Here is a 20,603-nt window from a genome sequence, read left to right on the forward strand (position 1 = left end):
ACACTATTGCGGGAGAAGAAGTCAAGGGAGAGAATAGAATAAATGAAGGACAGGATAGGACAGAGGTAAATGTGGTTAGTCTTTTACAACGTAACTATTGTGGAAGCACTTTGCATTGTTACTCATGGATGAACTATATGGAATTGCTTGTTTTCTCAATGAGGGTGAGTGTGGAGGGAGGGAGAGAATATGGAACTCAAAGCTTTTAGAATGAATGTTAAAAATTATTTTAGCATGCAACTAGAAATTAGGCTATACAGGCAATGGAGTATAGAAATCTATTTTGCCATACAGGAAAATAAAGGGTAAGGGGAATGGAAGAAGGGTGGGTAATAGAAGGGAGGACATACTGGAAGAAGGGGTGGATGAGGTATATGCTGTCCTGGGGTGGGGAATGGGGAGAAAATTTTGAATTGATATTCTTGTGGAATTGAATATTAAGAACTGAAAAATAAATAAATTATGTATCAAAAAAAACCAAAAGAAAAGCATTCGACCAAGCCTTCTTTCATCCAAAGACAAGGTTTATTAGGGTGAATGTGATTCTATAAATCCATCATATCAACCAGATTCTTAAGGAATCTGCACTTTTTAATTGAGGCAATATGGATTTTATGTACTGTGGTCAAGGAGTGGGAAGATCTGGATGGGAGTGGACAAGTAGTGTGGGGTAACCATGAGAAGGGAACTAGAAGGAATTAAGGGTGGGAAGTGGCAAGGAGCAATCTGGAGATAACAGACAATGAAGAGCTCGACTAGGTTAGAGGTAATAGAAAATTGGACCTGGGGCCATAATGAAAGGCCAGTTGCCTGGGATGGGTTGATGTCTCAGGCAAATTGCAGAGAGTTGGCCATGTGGGAAAGTTCAAGGAGCCTGTACCCTGACACATTCACTAAAAGTTTACAAATAACAACTATGCTAAGAGGTGAAAGCAGATGAGCAAACCACAGGAGATTTATTTCCTTTTCAGTGAATGCTAGAATTATCATTGGAATCTTGATTATCAGCATTACTCATTACATTTTAGTGGAATTAAAGAAACTAAAAATCTGTTGAATTAACATTGGTTTATTATTTCTTCTCTAGGAAATTTACCAATGAATTTAACACCACCATCAGGAACCTTGATTCCAGTAACTCTTCCACCCCACAACTGCACAGATGATGAATTTGTGTGTAGGTCAAATGGCCACTGTGTTAAAAACATTCAGAAATGTGATTTCAGATCTAACTGTCTGGACAATTCAGATGAAGCTTCTTGTGGTAGGTAAACTCTTGAATGGATGCTATAGGTTCATCTTCAAATAAACAACCCTATTTACTTTTCTTTGCAACAAATAATCTCATGGCAAATATAGGAATGTTCTGCTAGGTTGAGAACATTAGATTAATTTCTTAATATATAGTAGATATAGAATTACTACACACACACACATATGGTAGATATAGAATTACAGAACTTTGTCTTTCTGAAACTGCAATAAGGTCAAGATAATCTGTTGTGTCCCAGAAGGGGCTACATATCTCAGGATTTATGTTCCAATAACAAGTACAGTGGTATCAAGTATGGTCCCATCAACCATGTTTTCTAAAGAACAGATTCCTCACAGACTATTAGAGTTGAAAAGGACCTCATCTAGTCCAATAGATACCTAGATGAGAGAAATAATTATTTTTTCTATTGCTAATAACCAATTATTAGCGGGTTTGTTAGTAGTAGGTTTTTTTCTCTACTTCCTCATTCAGAGACCACTCCTAGAAGTCTGGAAGGACTGGGCTGATGAGATTGGTGCAATCTCTGAGGAACCAGGATTGGGCAGGATCCCACTCTTACTAGGAGAGTTAGTTTCTGATAAAAGTGTAAACAGAATCTCCTTTAGGGGAATTCAAGCCATAAAGCATCAGGCTCACCCCTCCTCCCAAAGTCTCCCACTGGTTTAGGTGGAGATGGATGCCTTTGTCTAAATAAGTGGCAGTGCTGAATCTCATCAAGTAATGTTCTTGGGAGGGGTGATGGAGCCAAGACAACAAAGTAAGAGCAATTACTCACTTAAGCTCTTAAGACAAACTCCTTCAGATACCTCTGAAAAGAGAATCTGACCAGAGTTTGGAGGGGCAGAATCCAACAGGAGACAGACTGTGGCAGATTCACAGCTCAGGATAGTCTGAAAGGTTGACAGGAAGGATCCATTGCATGGGACTGGAGGAGCCCACAGGCTATACCAGCATGTCCCATTGTGGCAAGGCTGAGTAGGAAGCCCCAGCCAGTCTGAAGCAGCGGCCGCATTGTGGAATCTTGGGCATATCAGATCAGGATGGAAGTCCAGTGAAACCAAGCAAGTGAGAGCTGCGGAGCCTCAGGTATCTGCAGGAGCTGTTCCTGAGATTATCAGCCCGCAGATTAAACGTCTGTAAGTAACCTGCTTGAGCTTCCAGGAGCCAAGATGATAGAGTGATCAGTAAGTGCTCTTGCTCTCCCCTTCTTGACCTTGAAAGAACCATAAAATATTTCCCCAGAAAAATCCTGGAACAGTGGAATCAGCAGAGGGGGCAAACAGTCTCAGCATGTGAGGTTAGGAAATTGCTAAGGAGAGTCCCTCTTGCTGTGGCTGAAGGGGACCAGTGAAGGACCAGAGCTCTCCCAGACAGCCCCACCTCAGCAAACTGGGAGGAGATCCTGAGCCCCAGGGGGATGGAGCCCGCAACTGCCAACACCAGGACCCCAGGCATGCCTCATTACCCCAGAAGAATTGGGAAGACACTAGAGCAGATGGAATCACCAACTGGTGAGCTTGCCTATGCTCTAGCTCACAGAGGAGACCTGCTGTAGCCAGACCACCCCTCCCCCACACTTAACACAGCTAGCTCCAGGAAAACTCTGGAAAATCCAGAAAGAATTCACCTGGCCTCTGTTTTCTCGCACAAGCTAGCTCAGCACCAGGTAAGCTGCAGCATTTTACCTTCTAGTTGAAAGACCCAGAGGCCACAAAACACAAAGCCACAAACTCAAGCACAAGAACTGTGGGACAGGTTTGTCTTGGACCAACGGGGGCAGTGGTGATGTAGAAGAGAAAGCAGCTTTGTGTGATTGTCTACCCATTTAATCTAAGAAAATGGAGACTGAATAGCCATCACCCACTGCAACCAGCCAGCTCCAGCTGAATTTTGATGCTGTGGAATGCTTAAATTACCAACACTATAAAGGAAGTGGCTTTGTCTGTGACTTAAGACTGTTGATTCTCCAGAGTCTGGCAGGAGGAATTATTGGGGTCAAAGGTGCCAAAATCAAAGAACTTCGAGAGAACACTTAGACAGTTATCAAGATTTTCCAGGAAAGTTGTCCTCATTCCACAGATAGAGTTGTTCTTATTGGGGGAAAGCCAGATAGAGCTGTGGAATGCATAAAGATCATACTGGATCTTATACCTGAGTCTCCCATAAAAGGACGTGCACAACCCTATGATCCAAATTTCCATGATGAAACCTATAACTATGGTGGTTTCACAATGATGTTTGATGATCGATGAGGATACCCTGTAGGATTTCCCATGCTGGGAATAGGAAACTTTGATAGAATGTCCCCAGGTCATGGTGGGCATCCTATGCCCCCATCTAGAAGAGATTATGATGACATGAGCTGTCACAGAGGACCCCTGCCACCTTCTCCTGGACATGGTGGCAGGGGTGGTAGCAGAGCTAGAAATCTTCCTCTTCCTCTGCCACTGCCACCTAGAGGAGGAGATCTTATGGCTTATGACAGAAGGGGAAGACATGATGCCTCCACAATTATAAAAATATCACTTGCAGTAGAGCAAAATTCAAATCTGTCACTTTTTATTTTAGCATTTTTTAGTTCATCAAGGTCTAATTAATTGAATTCATCAAAGGCAATTAGTATCTTATTATTTTCTCTCTAGTGACTAGGTGATGGATTTTTAACCATGACAACCAGTAAATAAATGAAAATGCAAAATTCAGGAAGAATTTCTAAACTAGTGATCTGTGGGTAATTGGACTGGTTAGAACAAAATTCAAAATCAATATCCAATCAAAAGAAAAAGTTAGAAGACATATGCATTTAAAAACAGTCTTCTAAAGTTATCTTTTAAAATGAGCTGTTGATTCTGGAAAATGAGAAATAGATAAAAGAACAGACATTGATGCAGACTGTCACTGTCTCCTAAGCAAATTTAGATCAAAACTTAATTGTCATATTGACAGTAGAAGTCCTCAGAAATGATCTTCTGGAAATATTAGATATCACTGCCAAATAGAGAGATATAAAAGACAAAAGACGCTGTAAACATTGCTTTATACTTTTTCTTTGTAGAATATTTGTATATATAATTTTTATATTTGTAGAATTTTCCAAAAGAAGTTCATAGAAGCTTATGAGCAATATCAAATCATAAAACAGTAGGAAATGATGGAAAGAAATTCAAGTTTAGAGAAAGTCTGAAAAAACCCCCAACTTTAAATCAGATTACTGTGGAGAAAAATCAATGCAGAAACTTGGGAGAAGGTAACAAAAAGACAAAAGTAGAAAAGGATTGTCAAGATTAATAGAAGAAACTATGTTCCCTATAAATGATGGTACAATCAACATATTTGCATTCTAATATAATAGTTTCTAATATGCTACATGGAGAAATAGAAATGACATTAAAGAAAATAAAAGCAAGAAATACAGTTGAACTAGGCCAAATATACAAAAGATAGATCCTTCTTGGAGGCAACACAATTTTGAGAGTATTAACATGCCTATTCTCAAGATATTGAAAAGGGGAAGACATCAAAAATTTGGAATAAATCATAACTATTATTACTTATGGCCATCCAAAGGGAAGTTGAAGACATATTAATAACTATTAATCAATATGCATTTTTATGGCTACAATCTCTTTATTAAAATGATCCAAATTCCATTACAGAAATACAGATGTTGAAAGTCATGTTGACTCAGTATCCCATTGTTCCCAGCTCTTTTTATCAGTTAGTGTTGGGAGAGGTTCTGGTGGGGAAGGAGACATTAAGTTTGAAACTTTTTTAATTATTTGCTTTTTGCCCTATACTACCTGCAGATTGTCAAGTTCTTGCTACTTTGGTAAGGAAGTGAGGTGTAAGAATCCACCCACTTTTGCAGAGGTATAGCTATCTGGATTGTCTTAAAGTTACCTACAAAAACTACAAAAAGCCGTTGTTGATCTTTAGTGATTAGCCTGTCAGTGTGTTGCTTGACATACGTATAATTAACTCTTTTTAATTCTCTTTGTCCTGAATTTTGTCTCTTTGGTCAGGGTGAAAAGCCCAAATGGAGAATTTCTCTTTTAACACAGAGAACACATACACGAGAGTTAAATAAAGCAGAGAACTCCCAAGGGCATAATGCCAGTTGTTCAAGCACTGATGAACTGGAGAAAAGAGAATAGATAGGTAGGAATGCATCTCACCATGTCTATCAAGGCAAATAAGGCAAAAAACAAACTTCCTTGTAAGCAAGTCACTCCTTAAGTGGATCAGTGAGCAAGACAAGGCCTCAGCTGCCCCTGACTGTTGCTCTTTGTATGCATTTTGGAGAATCAATGACCTTCATTGACATTAGCTCACCACTATTACATATTAGTCCCAGGTCATTTCTCTCTCTGCAGAGAGCAAAGGTTCTCTGAACTGTCTTGAGAGTCACCCTTGTCCCATGATTCTCTCTCTAGTCCCACTTTCAGCTGGGAAAAGAAAATCTTCCCACAAGCCTCTCTGTCAATAAAGAATTATGTTAGTCATAAGAAATCTAGAAGACATGAAAAAGGCTACTTATATGTAACCTTTGGTAGAAACAAATTTGAATGTACTGAAAGCAGGCCATTTCATACTTTTCTAGGAACTTTTCTGTGCCAAAACTTTAAATTTAAAATGGAAATATTCCAGAATCATTGCCACTATGACTGAAGAAAAATTAGTATTATTTAATGGATTGAATTCTAGATCAGAAGTCATGAACTTTGGACATCATTCCTTTTTGCCCCATATAGATTACATATTTTTAATAGGAACCCTGTCACAGTAATGAGAATAATTGAGTAGATTTCCTTCAGCCAGAAATCAAATGAGTTTGCATCATGGCACAGGTTTCAGTGCCTTAAAAATACAGGCGATAAAGTTCAGATCTGATTTAGTGGTTTATGATATCTTGGTCTCAAATTCCAGGATTCATTTTTAAATGAATGCTCTTGGTGTTGCATTCTCTTAACCATGACAAAATAATTCTTAATGAATCTGCACGCCATGAATTTACTAACCAACCTCGACTAAATAATTCATAGAATTAGACTGGTGATGACTCACCCTGTATGCTTGTGATTGGATAATAATTATCTCAAATTAACAAGGAAATTATATCATGCATCACAGATGGAAGATGATACGCTAAATGTTTTTGTACACACATTTTCTCATGAGAAATAAAAGATTAATAAGGTACTCTTTCAGAAATAAATGAGAATAGTTTTTTTTTAATCTTAAAATACATACAAAAAACCTTACTATTCACAATCCATGTCTGCTTTTCAAGATCTTCTAGATTTTCTAATTTCTAACTTAGTCACTTTAGTGATAAAATTTATGATTTTTGGCAATCAGACTTTTGATGACTTCAAAGTATTCAAATGAATTTCCACTTGGTGCTATCACTATCACAATCTTGGAACCATTTTGTTTACTTATAATGGGATTGAAAACTAATGAATATCATTTTGTACTAAAATTGACTCTGTGACCCTCCTATATTTGCCACATCTTTGTGTGATAGAACAATGATGAGTACGCTCTTGTTAGCTATTTAGCGTCTGAGAATCTATGATGACTTCTAGATTAACCACAAATTTTTCCTTGATTGGCAGTAGGGAGGAACTGTCTCAAATCTTTTCTCAAAGAAGTTAGGGAGATATACATCCATATGGTTATAACAATTAACATGATTCTATTTGCTTTAAAGAACACTTTCCCTTATAGATTTTTTCATTAGAACGTGGATATATTTGGGAAATGGTGGCAGTTTTTTGACCCACTGGTTGGATAGTCATACTTCTCATCAGCAGTGTCCTAAACTATTTTTCACTGCAATAAAAGGCTTTGTATTAGTAATATATATGAATGAAAAGACCCTGGAAGAAAGGAAAAAAAGAAGTTGATACTGTAAAGTAATGTACTGTCATTGTATGCTCCTCCAAATGATAAAGACTGCAGATCTCCCATAATTTCCTAGACATGTATTTAAGAGTTGTTGACATATTCAAGAACCTAGTTGTCAGTCTTGCAAATTTGGTTAGCCTGGGCCTTCAGACGACAGTTTGTCTCCAGGCCTGTTGTAGGATGGTATGACATGAAAGAGGTTGTGTAGGCCTTCTAAAGCTAGGGTCACCTCCACACAATTTGCTGAAGGCTAAAATACAGTGAGCAATGCTCAGTTCTGCCTTCAATGATGTAGAATTCATAGATTTCCACATTGGGGTTCATAGAATGCTATAGACCAAAATTTATAAATTTTTTTCTGTATTATCAGTATGAGTGGGGAAGGGATTTCATAAACAGATGAAGCAAATAAACAAAAAGCAGTCATGGGTGGAGGAGAGATCAGGATACAAGACCTATAGCTGCTTAGAAGAATAAGGTTTTAACTGTTAGAAATTACATTTTCAAAAATAAAATAATGTCAACATATTTACATAGAAGTCAATTCATTTTTTAAAAAATGATAAATCAGTCTTACTTGTTTACAAAAGCAAGACTTTTGCCAAGAAAATGTAGGTGAAATATTTTTTAATATATTTAAAAAAAGATCATCCACACAATTAGTTTAAATTTTGTCTCCAATTTGAAGTATGTTGTTCAACCAAATCTCAGAAGAGAATTCCCTCTCTGCTAAAGTCTTCCACTGGTACTTCATCCTTCTATGCAGGTGTCCTTCAGTTTGGAAGGCTGTGAAGAGAGGGCACACAGTTTGGCAGGTCCTACAAAGTTAGAAAAGCATTAAGTACCATCCAAATGATGGATAGTTTACCAGGTATTCAAGAACCAGCCTAATTGAGCTTGCGAAGTTTATCATCATGTTGGCCACAGGGTGATGCAATTTTCTATCTCAGAAACTCCAGAGGAAAGTCCGCTGCTGTGGAGAGGAATTGCTATCTATGTTATTGGGGAAGTATCCTCCTGGAGAAAATCAACATCTTTTGAATTATTGAGGTAGAGATAAGATCAAATTATTATCCACTCATGTGATTCTTATGACCAACATCTTATTATCTTTTTTCCTCAGTTATGGAATTCTGCAACTTTGAAAACAGAAATCTATGTAAGTGGTATCAATCAGAATCGATGGAAAGAATTCAAGCTGTTAATACCTTTAGGTGGGGAGTTGGAAATGGAGCTAGTATACATCATGGAGAGGAAAATCACAGGCCATCAGTGGATCATACAAAGTAAGTGACTGCTCATTTGGATAGCTTCCTTAGGAAGTGTTAATTCAGTCTCCTGGTGTTATGAAAAAAAAAAAGTTGGTTGGGTTAAAAGTATCAGAAGAGCAAAGTTTAGAATTTTAGTGAGGAATATTTCCATAGCTGAATTTACCTGTCGTCTTCCCCTGAAGGACTCTTAAAGAATGTCTCATTCATCTATGTATTTTTATGCATGTGTTTGTGTGTATGTGTATTTCATTACCAGAATACCTTTTCTGCAGTTGTATAAAAAAATGGTGGTTATAAAATTATTTAAAACATTCACATACACACACAAACACACACATATATATACTATATATGTATGTATACACACATATAGGTGTGTTTGTATACGTTCTTATGAATGTATTCACACATATGCATATGTGGAGACAGACACACATAATTTCTTGATAATTAACCATTTTACTAATAATGTTAGCGTTTTATTAATACAAGGGTTAGTGACACTTGAATGCCAAAGACCCCATCATGGCAGCAGACTCACAGCTTATAAGCCCTTGGAAAAATGACTGTTCCTGAGGTTGTCTATCAACTCTGGTTAACAAGTAATGAAAGAGAATAACTATTCCACTGAGATGTGAACATGTTCTGTTGAGGGGCTGAGGTCCAGGAGCTGTGTGTTTGACACCTCTGTCTAACATCATAAATTGCAAAGCAGATGCTGATCTATATTGTACTAAGTTGTTCGTTAGGAGCTTCCATAAGGTTAAAAATCACAAGTCCAATTAAAAAAAAATCAATCTTAGACATTTACATTTGTAAGTAACAATGGCCTTGAATTAAAAAAAAACAAACGGGTTTAAATTCTGGTGTGTAAACTGATTCTCAGTTTCTTCATCTGTAAAACAAAAATAATAACCAAACAATAATAACAATAAGCAAAAAGTAAACAAAAATCCCACAGAATTGTTTTGAAGATCAGAGAAGGTAAGATATCAACACTGGCGTGATACAGGAGAAGGAGAAATAGGGTTGAAATCAGAAGGCCCAGGTTCTGATTTTAGCTCTGACCCTTTTCTCTATGACCTTCTCCCTCTCTCTCCCTGCATCATCCCATTTCCAGTAAAGAGTCAGGTCTGCAGAGCAAGACTCTATCTCCTATCATTGTCGGCCTACCATAAGGAGTGAGGGGTGATTCCCTAATGCCATTTTGCTCTGGTATCTCCCAGTGTGCATCTTTCCAAGATTATCAACTGAGAACATGTTTAGTCAGTCAATCCTTAGTAGCTCTGAAAAAATGTGTTTTTACTAAAGTTGGTAACTGCAAGGACAATTGATCCGAAACACTCTCTGGCCCTCACCACTCACTACATATTGGCACCCTCACCTCCTCCACTAAGTTTGTGACACCTTCTATCATAAATAGATATAGTATCCATGGGAAAGCTCAAGTTTAGAAATCACAAGTGGCAAAGGATTAGTTAATATTTCCCAGTTATCAGAAGCCCTACTTTTCTGATGTGTGAGGATCTCAAAGGAAAGTTAATATGGTTCTTAATGGAGATAATGCCTCTGTTGTGGCTATTGCTATCACTAGGAGAAGATCTAGGATGTTGATGAGTAGTTCAAAATTCCCCAAACTCTAGATCTTTAAAGTTCAGAAGACATAGCCTTCTGACCTGGGAAAATTGGGAGTGGGGCAGGAGGCTAGTCAAGACTGACTTGAATAACTCTCCTTCCCTTATACACCTCCTCTTTAAGGGTTTTACTGGAAACATGTTTGCTCCAATTTCTGGAATACACTGATTCCAGAAAACTGGACACATTTATGCAGGACTTAGAGGACATGATGTAATCCCTCAGTTGGTTGGAACTTACTTCCTATCTGGCATCATTACACTTGAGCAAATGCCTTGCAAAGACTTTCCGTTCTTTGACCTATGTTTGATTGATTGAGCATCTTTTCACTTATTTTAAGTGAAGTGGGATTAAATCTGTCAATTTCCAAACTTACACACAGGGTCATGCATGTGGTAGGGTCTTCAGAAGTCACCTAATTCAACACTTGGTTTTTCACAGGAAGAAACTCAAGGCTATGTAGAATATAACTTACAAAGGTAATAAAGGAATTTGTGTAATAAATAGATGGGAGAACCAAGAATAGAACCCAGGTCCTCTGATTCTAAATTTAGCACTCTCTGCTGTACCTAACACCTCCATTTGCTCATCTCTAAAAAGGGCAAGACACAACCCTGTTTGCCTCAGTTCCTCATCTGTAAAATGAGCTGGAGAAGGCAATGACAAAGCACTCCAGTATCTTGGCCAAAAAAGTCCCAAATGATGTCATGAAAAGTCAGGCATGCCTGAAAAAAATGACTGAACAAGAAAACAACAAAATGTTCAAATAACATGCTATTATCATATGTGATTATCAGGAAAATGCCTTACGTACTCAAAGAACTGTAACAATGTGAGTTCTATGTCCTTTAAATATTATATTTTAAATTAAAAAAATTTACGTGTTTAAAATTTAAAATATCTTGTCATACTTCTTGACCTTACTACCTCTTTTCTCTTTTTGCTCTCATTTCTTTTAAACTGTGGCAAGATTTAGTGATAAACACGTTGGTTCTGGAGTTAAAAGACCTCTATTTTAATCCTGCCTAAGTAGCTTACTACCTGCTTGACGTTAGGCAAGTCACTTAACCAGGTCACACCTCAGTTTCCTCATTTGAAAAATGAAATGGGTTGGACTTTATGACCTCTGTGATCCCTTCCAACTCTAAATTTTTAACATATTATAACTTTATGTATCAGAAACTTTGCTAAGTGCTAGGAATAGAAAGACAAGAGAGCATGTTCCTGGCCTGAAAAAGCTAACAATCTCACTGGGGGAGCAACATGCAAAAAGTCATGCATGTCGGATGCATACAGAGTAACTGAAAAGGAAGTCAATTGAGGAGGCAGCATGGACTAGCCTCCTGTACAAGGAGGTATTTGAACTGGATTTTGAAGGAAATCAGAGATGGAGGCAAGAAGAGAGAGTGTTCCAGATATGGTCGACTGCCAGTGAAGAGGCGTCACAGACATACACTTCTCCACTTTTATTTTGCATATTCTTTTCCTTTCCTCACAATTCCTCTTTTTTCTCACCATGGCAATCCCTTCGCACATTTTATTGATGTAGGTCAAGATGTCTAATTTTTCTTTGCTTTTCTGAAATCACCCAACGTTTTTCATTTTTTCACTAAAACGTAGCTAAATCTCTTGACTTCTAGCTGTTAAACATTTTATTCAATAAGCAATATGTACCGTGTTGAAAGATAAAATCTTCCTCCTTTCCCTTTGTTGGCATCTAGAACACCTTATTGAAAATGACATTGGAGTTCCCAGTCACATCGAGGAAATACCTTTGTTAATAACTGTGTGTTAGATCTTTCTCTACTGCTTGAGTTTTATATTCGATCAGGTTGAACCAATAATACTTCAAAGAAAGTCAGATCTGCAGATACTGTCCAGCTCCTATTTGCCTCTGGCCAAAGTAGAGTTATACTCAAGGAAAAACATTTTACCTAAAGCTTACAGTTAAAGTCCATTTCACAACTCTTTTCCTCCTTTTTTCTCTGACTTTGTTTGGTATCTCTGTTATTTTTCTACCCATTAAGATGAGTTGTAGTTAAACATCTCTTGGTTTTAAAGCTCAGCAGCATCGATCAGCATGCTGAAATAATATACAACAGCAATGATTAATAACGTTGTGCTTTGATCATGGCTTGACAGCTGGCTACTGTTTGTTGAAATTTCACTGTTGAAATTTTGCTTGTACTGTCTTCAACTGACAAAAAATGCTGAGTTAATTGATTCTGTTGTCCGTCTGAATATGCCATAACTCATTATCATTCTATCATATCTCCATAAATTTTGAGTTTGAAAGAAAAAAAGATCATCTAGAATCATGTTCACTCTTAAGTGATAAAAAATAGCTAGAATAATAAGAGTTTTATATAGAACTTAGAACTTGAAAGTTTGTAAAGAGCTTTCCATGTAGTGTATTATAATAACCTCATGAGGTAAATGCTGTTCTTATACCCATTTTACATATGTACATCTGTAAAACCTGAGTTTGAGAAAGGTTAAGTGACTTGCCTGAAGTCCCAGCTAGTAAATGTCTGAGGAGAGATTCAAACTTAGGTCTTCTTGACTCCATGTCTGGTACTCACTATTCCTTCTAGCTGCCTGATAAAAATGAAAGTAGAGACATCAGAATAAAATCTAAGGATAGTAGGCTTGACACATTTATTACTTATCCTTTCACAATGTAAAAGCACAGTATTAAACTCTATTTTCATCTTGAAAACACTGCAGTAGGTCGGTTTTCCTGTTTTATTAATTTTTTTTAGAATAGCTCTGCATCCAATTCACCATGCTCACTTAGTTGGCAGAGTGAGGAGAGTTTTTATTCTCTGTATTCAGCAATTTTCAAAATGCTAAGTAGTTCATGCTATTAGCCAGCTTTGGTAAGCATGATAATAAATACACCCTCATTCATCACAGAATTTTTAGCCTTTAAAGGACTTCAATTTCTGAGTTAGTACCTAAATGCTCAGCTCTTATATACAAGATTTGTGTGTCCTTGGGATCTGCTTTAGGAAAGAGGTATCAAGTTTTAAGTTTAATTTTACATCCTGAAAAAATGCAATTTATTTTATTATTATTAGAACAGAAGCTGTTGTTGGTCAGAAAGGGACTCCTTGGAAAATATGAATTTTAAGAAAAACAATGGAAAGAAAAAAAATCAGTCAACCTAAATATGTTGACTTGAATATTAAGAGAATTTAAATAGCTTTTTGTAAATCCATTGAGTAAAGACCATGTTTAAGGCTGTCAAGCAATTCCACATTGGTCATCCATGTCTAAAAATGTCTGCCTGATTTTGGATCTTAAATCCCTCACTCCTTAGTCAAGAGGTGAGTAGTGTGAACTCACATTGGTTCCTTGTATTTGTGGTAATTTTTTCTTAAAGCCCCCAACTTGTTTTGACCTAGGAGTGTAGGCAAAGTTCTATAGAACTAATTACTTCATGTTTTGTACTTCATTGGAGCCAATGAGTAAAGTATATGCAACTTGATGTTCCTACTGGGATTCTAAGAATGATTTGTGTGTTATACTTTTTAATAATTGTTATGACATATCCCTGGAGAAGGAATTTATGGTATGACATCTGTCTTCTTAACTAATAAGTTGATTGAACCATAGAATTATAATATGGCCCAAGGAAAAATAAAATATATTCCCTTCTGTATATACCTTGAGTAACACTGGTGACCTGAGAGGAAAAGTTTGACCCTACCTCGCTGAAATTACTTTTAAAAATTGTGTCATTGTGAAGTATCCTCAAAGCAAAATTGTACAGGAGCACCTACGTTTCAGATGGTGTAGCTATTGCATATTTAAAATATGTCTGAGAAAGAGCTGGAATTTCAAGTATTATATAACCCTTTGCCATTTTGTGTTTCCTGTGATCTCAGATTCCTTGTTGTGACCTTTAAAATCAACTTAATTACATAAGCCCCTCTCAGCAAGGCAAAAATGCTGGTCACTACTCATGAACAATGTCTCTAACTTGGCACTAGCAAATTTATTTATTAATTTTATCTATTATAAGCAAAATACTTTTGTTTGGCTCAGTTTGTTAATTTTTTTATGCCTGTAGATAAGAAAAGTCAACATTGAATCCAAACATCCATTTCATTTGAATAGATTCCCCCATTAACAGTTGTTTAATAACACCCAAAAGGAGCCCTATAAATATAAAATCATTGACCCAAGAAGTTTGATCATTTTAGACCACACTGTTCATAGAGCAGGATGTCTGTTTAAATCACTCTATGTCTGTTGTCCTTCAAGGGTGATCATAAAAATGAGTTTTATATGTCACAAAGAAACTCATTTATAACAACTCTATACTCTGTGAAGAAAAAGTGTACCCTGCTTAATCATTGTGAATTTTACAGGTGTGCTCTGAATTTTCCTTTAAATTATATGGTGCTAATCATTTCTGAACATTTCTTTCATCTTCATTTTCTTTTACCTTTCTATTTCTAGCCAAAGAGGAACAGGCCTTTCTTCTGATTCCACAACAAATGGATTTGTTTTTGGATTTGCTATCTTACACTTTAAGATCATTTATAAGTAAGAGAGGGCAACTACTTTAAAAAGTTCTCTACGTCACAAAATTGGTTTTGTAGTTGCTATGAAGCCATTTGGACATGAAACATCTTATTCAGAGTTGCTGTGGCAGAAGAGAATACATTAGTTTCTTTAGAGGAGTACATATTGGTAAAGTCTGGGTATCTCAATTGCCCTATTGATACTAGAACATTAACCATTCTTTTGCAAATGAAATAAATTATGTGCCCCATTGTTGCAAGTATACCTGCATTGCCTCATATCTTGTGCATCTGTTTAGAGTCCCACACTTTATAGACTGTGTGGAATCTAAGTAATGCAGGCTGTTTTCACAGACTGTTTCTGTATTTCGTCATACTCTATATCTAACTGCTCGATGTGAACATCCTTAACAGACTCTGTAAAATTGGAAATATAATAATGTGTTCTGCTCTGCAACAATGATCACTTACATAAATTTCAGTCCCTACAACATTAAATACTAGACTTTTTGCTTAGATTCTTTTCTGGGAGGAAGATATGCTTCTATTTCATAGACATACTTTGATATATTTCACTACTCCCTAATAATTTCTAGCTTCTCAAGATTTTTAATCTAAAGAATGCCTCACTGTAATTTTACAGAAATATAAACTGTAATAATTTGCTTTTACATCTAAGAATACTTTTAGACAATCAGAATTCATTGTAGTATTATCATAGCACTGAAAATAAGTATAATTGTACCTCTAAATCCTCAATAATAGCAGGTACTCTTATGTTGTATTGTGCCAGAGTTAAGTTCCTATTCTTTACACTTCTAACATATCAATAATTAACTTTTGTTTTAATTAAATGAATGAATCAGGTTTTTAATTTTGATTAGACAGTTTTAATATAATGTTATTTACCTCGATGAGAACAATTTTAGCCATGTAGGAGCTATAGTGAGTAGAGATGCTTACCACTGAATGAAATACCCTGAAGACAACATTTGCAACTTATATCTCTCTGTGTGTTTGTATATTCTGTGTATGTTTATAAATATATGCACATATGTATATATGCATATATATATGTTTATATATACTTGTATGTACATATGTACACATAAGTTTGTTAGATATTCATTTAAGATAGAAATACTGCAACTGATATATAGTATAAATTATATAACTTAATACTACATGGATACTAAGGTATATAATTTTTCTTCTTGTTACAAAAAATATACCATTTATTGAATATTTTTTAATTTAAATTTATTTGTTTAAGGTTTCAGCATTCATTTCCACAAAATTTTGGGTTCCAGATTTTCTCTCCATTTCTCCCCTCCCCCCACCCCAAAATGCCGAGCATTCTAATTACCCCTATCACCAATCTGTCCTCCCTTCTAACATCCCTCCCTTCCCTTATACCCATCTTCTCTTTTGTCCTGAAGGGCAAGATAAATTTCTATACTCCATTACCTTTAATTCTTATTTCCTAGTTGCAAGAACAATACTCAACAGCTGTTCCTAAAACTTTAAGTTCCAGCTTCTCTTCATCACTCCCTCCCCACCCATTCCCTTTGGGAAGGCAAGCAATTCAATATAGGCCATATCTGTGTAGTTTTGCAAATGACTTCCATAATAGTCATACTGTGCAAGACTAACTATACTTCCCTCCATCCTATCCTGCCCCCCATTTCTTCTATTCTCTCTTTTGATCCTATCCCTCCCCAAAATTGATCCCTCTTCCCACTGCCCTCCTTTCCATTATCCCCCGCACCCTGCTTATCCCCTTCACTCCCACTATCCTGTATTGTAAGATAGGTTTTCATACCAAAATGAATGTCCATTTTATTCTTTCCGTTAGTTAAATGTGATGAGAGTAAGTTTGATGTTTTTCTCTCACCTCTCCCCTTTTTCCTTCCACTGCAAAGTCTTTTACTTACCTCTTTTATGAGAGACAATTTGCCCCATTCCATTTCTCCCTTTCTCCTCCCAATATATTTCTCTCTCACTGCTTAATTTCATTATTTTAAGATATGATCCCAACCTATTCAATTCACCCTGTATGTACTCTCTCTCTCTCTCTCTCTCTCTCTCTCTGTCTCTCTCTCTTTGTGTGTGTGTGTGTGTGTGTGTGTGTGTGTGTGTGTGTGTGTGTGTGTGTGTAATCCCACCAACTACCCAGATACTGAAAAAAGTTTTAAGACTTACAAATATTGTCTTTCCATGTAGGAATGTAAACAGTTCAACTTTAGTAAGTCTCTTATGACTTCTCTTTGCTGTTTACCTTTTCATGTTTCTCTTCATTCCTGTGTTTGAAAGTCAAGTTTTCTTTTCAACTCTAATCTTTTCATCAAGAATGCTTAAAAGTCCTCTATTTCATTGAAAGACCATTTTTTCCTCTGAAGTATTATACTCAGTTTTGCTGGGTAGGTGATTCTTGGTTTTAGTTCTAGTTCCTTTGACTTCTGGAATATCATATTCCACGCCCTTCAATTCCTTAATGTAGGAGCTGCTAGATCTTGTGTTATCCTGATTGTATTTCCACAATACTTGCTTTGTTTCTTTCTAGCTGCTTGCAATATTTTCTCCTTGACCAGGGAACTCTGGAATTTGGCCACAATGTTCCTAGGAGTTTCTCTTGTTGGATCTCTTTCAGGAGGTGAGCGGTGGATTCTTTCAATATTTATTTTGCCCCCTGGTTGTAGAATATCAAGGCAGTTTTCCTTGATAATTTCATGAAAGATGATGTCTAGGCTCTTTTTTTGATCAAGGCTTTGAGGTAGTCCCATAATTTTTAAATTGTCTCTCCTGGATCTATTTTCCAGGTCAGTTGTTTTTCCAATGAGATATTTCACATTATCTTCCATTTTTTCATTCTTTTGGTTTTGTTTTGTGATTTCTTGGTTTCTCATAAAGTCCTTAGCCTCCATCTGTTCCATTCTAATTTTGAAAGAACTATTTTCTTCAGTGAGCTTTTGAACCTCCTTTTCCATTTGGCTAATTCTGCTTTTTAAAGTATTCTTCTCCTCATTGGCTTTTTGAACCTCTTTTGCCAGTTGAGTTAGCCTATTTTTAAAGGTGTTACTTTCTTCAGCATTTTTTGGGTCTCCTTTAGCAAGGTGCTGACCCGCTTTTCATGCTTTTCTTACATCTCTCTCATTTCTCTTCCCAATTTTTCCTCCAGCTCTCTTACTTAATTTCCAAAATCCTTTTTGAGCTCTTCCATGGCCTGAGCCCACTGAATATTTATTTTGGATGTTTGGGATATAGAAGCCTTGACTTTCATGTCTTTCCCTGATGGTAAGCATTGTTCTTCCTCATCTGAAAGGCTGGGAGAAGATACCTGTTCACCAAGAAAGTAACCTTCTATAGTCTCATTTTTTTCCCCTTTTTTGGGCATTTTCCTCAACCAGTTACTTGACTTTTGGGTCCTTTGTCAAGAGTAGGATATATTCTGGGAATCTGTGAGATCTCAGCTCCTCCAAGGTGGCAAGATCAAGCGTGTACTGGTCTGCATGCAGGGAGGGATTTTTGTGCCCAGAATCTTAGCAGTTTCCTCTCCACAGCCACCTGGCCTCCAGTTTCACCAAGCCAGCACTGGGGGCTGATTTTCAGATAAGCTGGATGGGCAGGGCCACCATTCAGTGTGAGACAAAGACCAGCTCCCCCAGGGCCTCAACACAGGGCTGAGGTAAGACTCAGCTCTTCATTGTCCCCAGGGGTTTTTATGCTCCAACAGTGGAGCTTCTGTACAGGCTGCTGTGCAGGCTCTATGGCCGCTGCCTGCTGGAGCTATGGGAAGGCCCTTCTCCCTTCCTGGCCAGCTGAAAATACCCTGTCATTGACCTTTGGTGCCTGTGGGTTGAGGGGTCTAGGAACTGCTGCTGCTTGGACTGAGGATTCCATGACTGGAGATTCTGCCCCCAAAGGCTCTTCGTGAGTCCTGTGGCCAAGGCTAGGCTGGGATCCACTCCATGTCCAGTGCAATAGGCATTTCCCATGAGTCTTTCAGGTGACCCTGGGCTAGAAATCTCCTCCACTCTGTTGTTCTCCACTTCTGCTGCTCCAGAATTTGTTGAGAGCTCCTCTCTACAGGTATTTTATGGGCTGTGTGGAGAGACTCTGCATATGTGTGTCTTTCTACTCCGCCATCTTCTGAATATTTTATGTGACAGCTTTTTTCTACATAATTTCTGCACAATTACATTTTGAATATTCAAATACATATTCATTATTTATTTCTAGTTTATCTCAATTAAATGAAAAAAAAAATTTCTGTCTTCTTCCCACTGCAGAAATTTTAAAGTGCTTTAGAGATATATACTCACCAGAACTAAGAAATGCATATATTTCCAGTGAACATAATAGTAGTTAGAACAATCTCCCAGAACTGAAAAAAAACGTATCAGCAAATGAGAATATTCACTCCCCTCCCCTTCCATCTATATGACACAATTATATGGTAATGCTAATATTATGACAGAAATGCCTCAAAATAAAAATTTGATTATAGAGGCTTTTGAAACAATTAAACATTGAAATATATTGAAATTTGTAACCAATTAGAGAATTTATCTTCCACAAGTCTTTTTCTGACAGTTCACTGTGGTATAGATATGACCTTGTATTTCAAAAAGCTGTGCCAATTGTCACTTAAGCTCTCAGTGTCCCCAGACCACTCTCTAAGGCTAAGGTTGTAAAGCTTTTGCATTAGGTGAATGAGTTTCCTCATTTCCAGTTCCCTAACCCAGTGAATTTACAGGATTAGACCAAAAAAGAAATAACTGTAGATACTTAATATGTAGGAATCTATAAGTATGTAAATCTCTTTAGCATGTATTTGTATTTATAGTGCAAACACACATATTTTGCCATCTCACAAGCCCCCAGTATATTTCAAACTACATTACTCATGAAAGAAAACTCCTTGAGTTTTTCATGACAATGAAATAATGAGGTAATTTGTAAAGTCAGCAATATATGGTATGTATTATTTCATTGACTTCAGACATCTATGTGGCAGAAGTTATTAGACTGATTCACTGGAATGAAAATTTAGATTTTGTTGTGGTTGTTCAGTCATCTCAGTTGTGTCCAAATCTTTGCGACCCCTTTTGGAGATTTCTTGGTAAAAATACTGGAATAGTTTGCCATTTTCTTTCTGATTCATTTACAGATGAGAAAATTGAGGCAAATAGAAATGTGTGACTCCAGGCCCAGAGCTCTATTGACTCTATTTGCCCCAATTTAATCTACGTGGGCTAATTAAACTTAGGCAAGCAGCTAACTCTTTCATTCCAGGTAAAATAGGTTTTAAATAACCCTTTTGGTTTGTTTGTTTGTTCGTTTAGAAGAATGACTGTCTTCAGCTTTCTTGGAAAGACAAGGATTTTGAATTTTAGGTCCAGAGTCACTAGATCATATTCCATAGATGATGAATGTGATGGAAAGTCTCTCAGAGATAATCTAGGCCTATTTATATCTAAGCAGGAATCTAACCTACAATCTCTGGTAAGTCATCACCGAGCCTTTAGTTGAAGACCTCCAGAGATAGGTTTTCATCCAATACTTCATTAGCAATCCCTGTTAGATTTTTGGACAGCTCTAGTGATTCAGAAATTTTTCTGTATACAGGAATGAAATCAGCCTTTTTGCAGCTCTACCAATTAGTCCCTTAACTTCCACTTCCCTTCCCTTCCTTTCCCTGAACCTTGAGCCTACTGCACTCTGAACTCAGACACCATGGGGCTGCTACCCCCTGCCTAAAGCCTCTCTTCTGGACCCTCCTGGCTTCAGAGTGATTATCAATAGTAACTGTTGCTGTTTCCCTCCCAACCTGATGTCTTTCTTTTCCTTGCCTCATTAAAGGGGCCAGGCCCTGACCACTTCTTACAGAGACCTATTCAATGAATGGGTGTTACCTTACCCTAAGTGAGTACCTGCATAGACTTTGACCTAAAGGGGCCAGTGTGTCCTGGGTCATCT

General features: G+C 37.1%; 1 protein-coding gene across 4 annotated transcripts in view; it reads left to right on the forward strand.

The window, feature by feature from the left end:
* The window catches only part of MALRD1 (MAM and LDL receptor class A domain containing 1), a 1,140,778-nt gene that overhangs the window by 548,932 nt on the left and 571,243 nt on the right, over positions 1-20,603 (forward strand). For all 4 annotated transcript variants that reach the window (XR_011976660.1, XM_072651641.1, XM_072651639.1 and 1 more), the window contains 2 exons: positions 1,088-1,264; positions 8,310-8,472. Coding sequence is in view for 3 of the 4 variants with exons in the window: in XM_072651641.1 (XP_072507742.1) it covers positions 1,088-1,264; positions 8,310-8,472 (340 nt within the window). In the remaining variant the exon portion in view is untranslated. The remainder of the gene's footprint in view (positions 1-1,087; positions 1,265-8,309; positions 8,473-20,603) is intronic.

Source organism: Notamacropus eugenii, chromosome 3 (genome assembly GCF_028372415.1).
Source record: "Notamacropus eugenii isolate mMacEug1 chromosome 3, mMacEug1.pri_v2, whole genome shotgun sequence".
NCBI lineage: Eukaryota > Metazoa > Chordata > Mammalia > Diprotodontia > Macropodidae > Notamacropus > Notamacropus eugenii.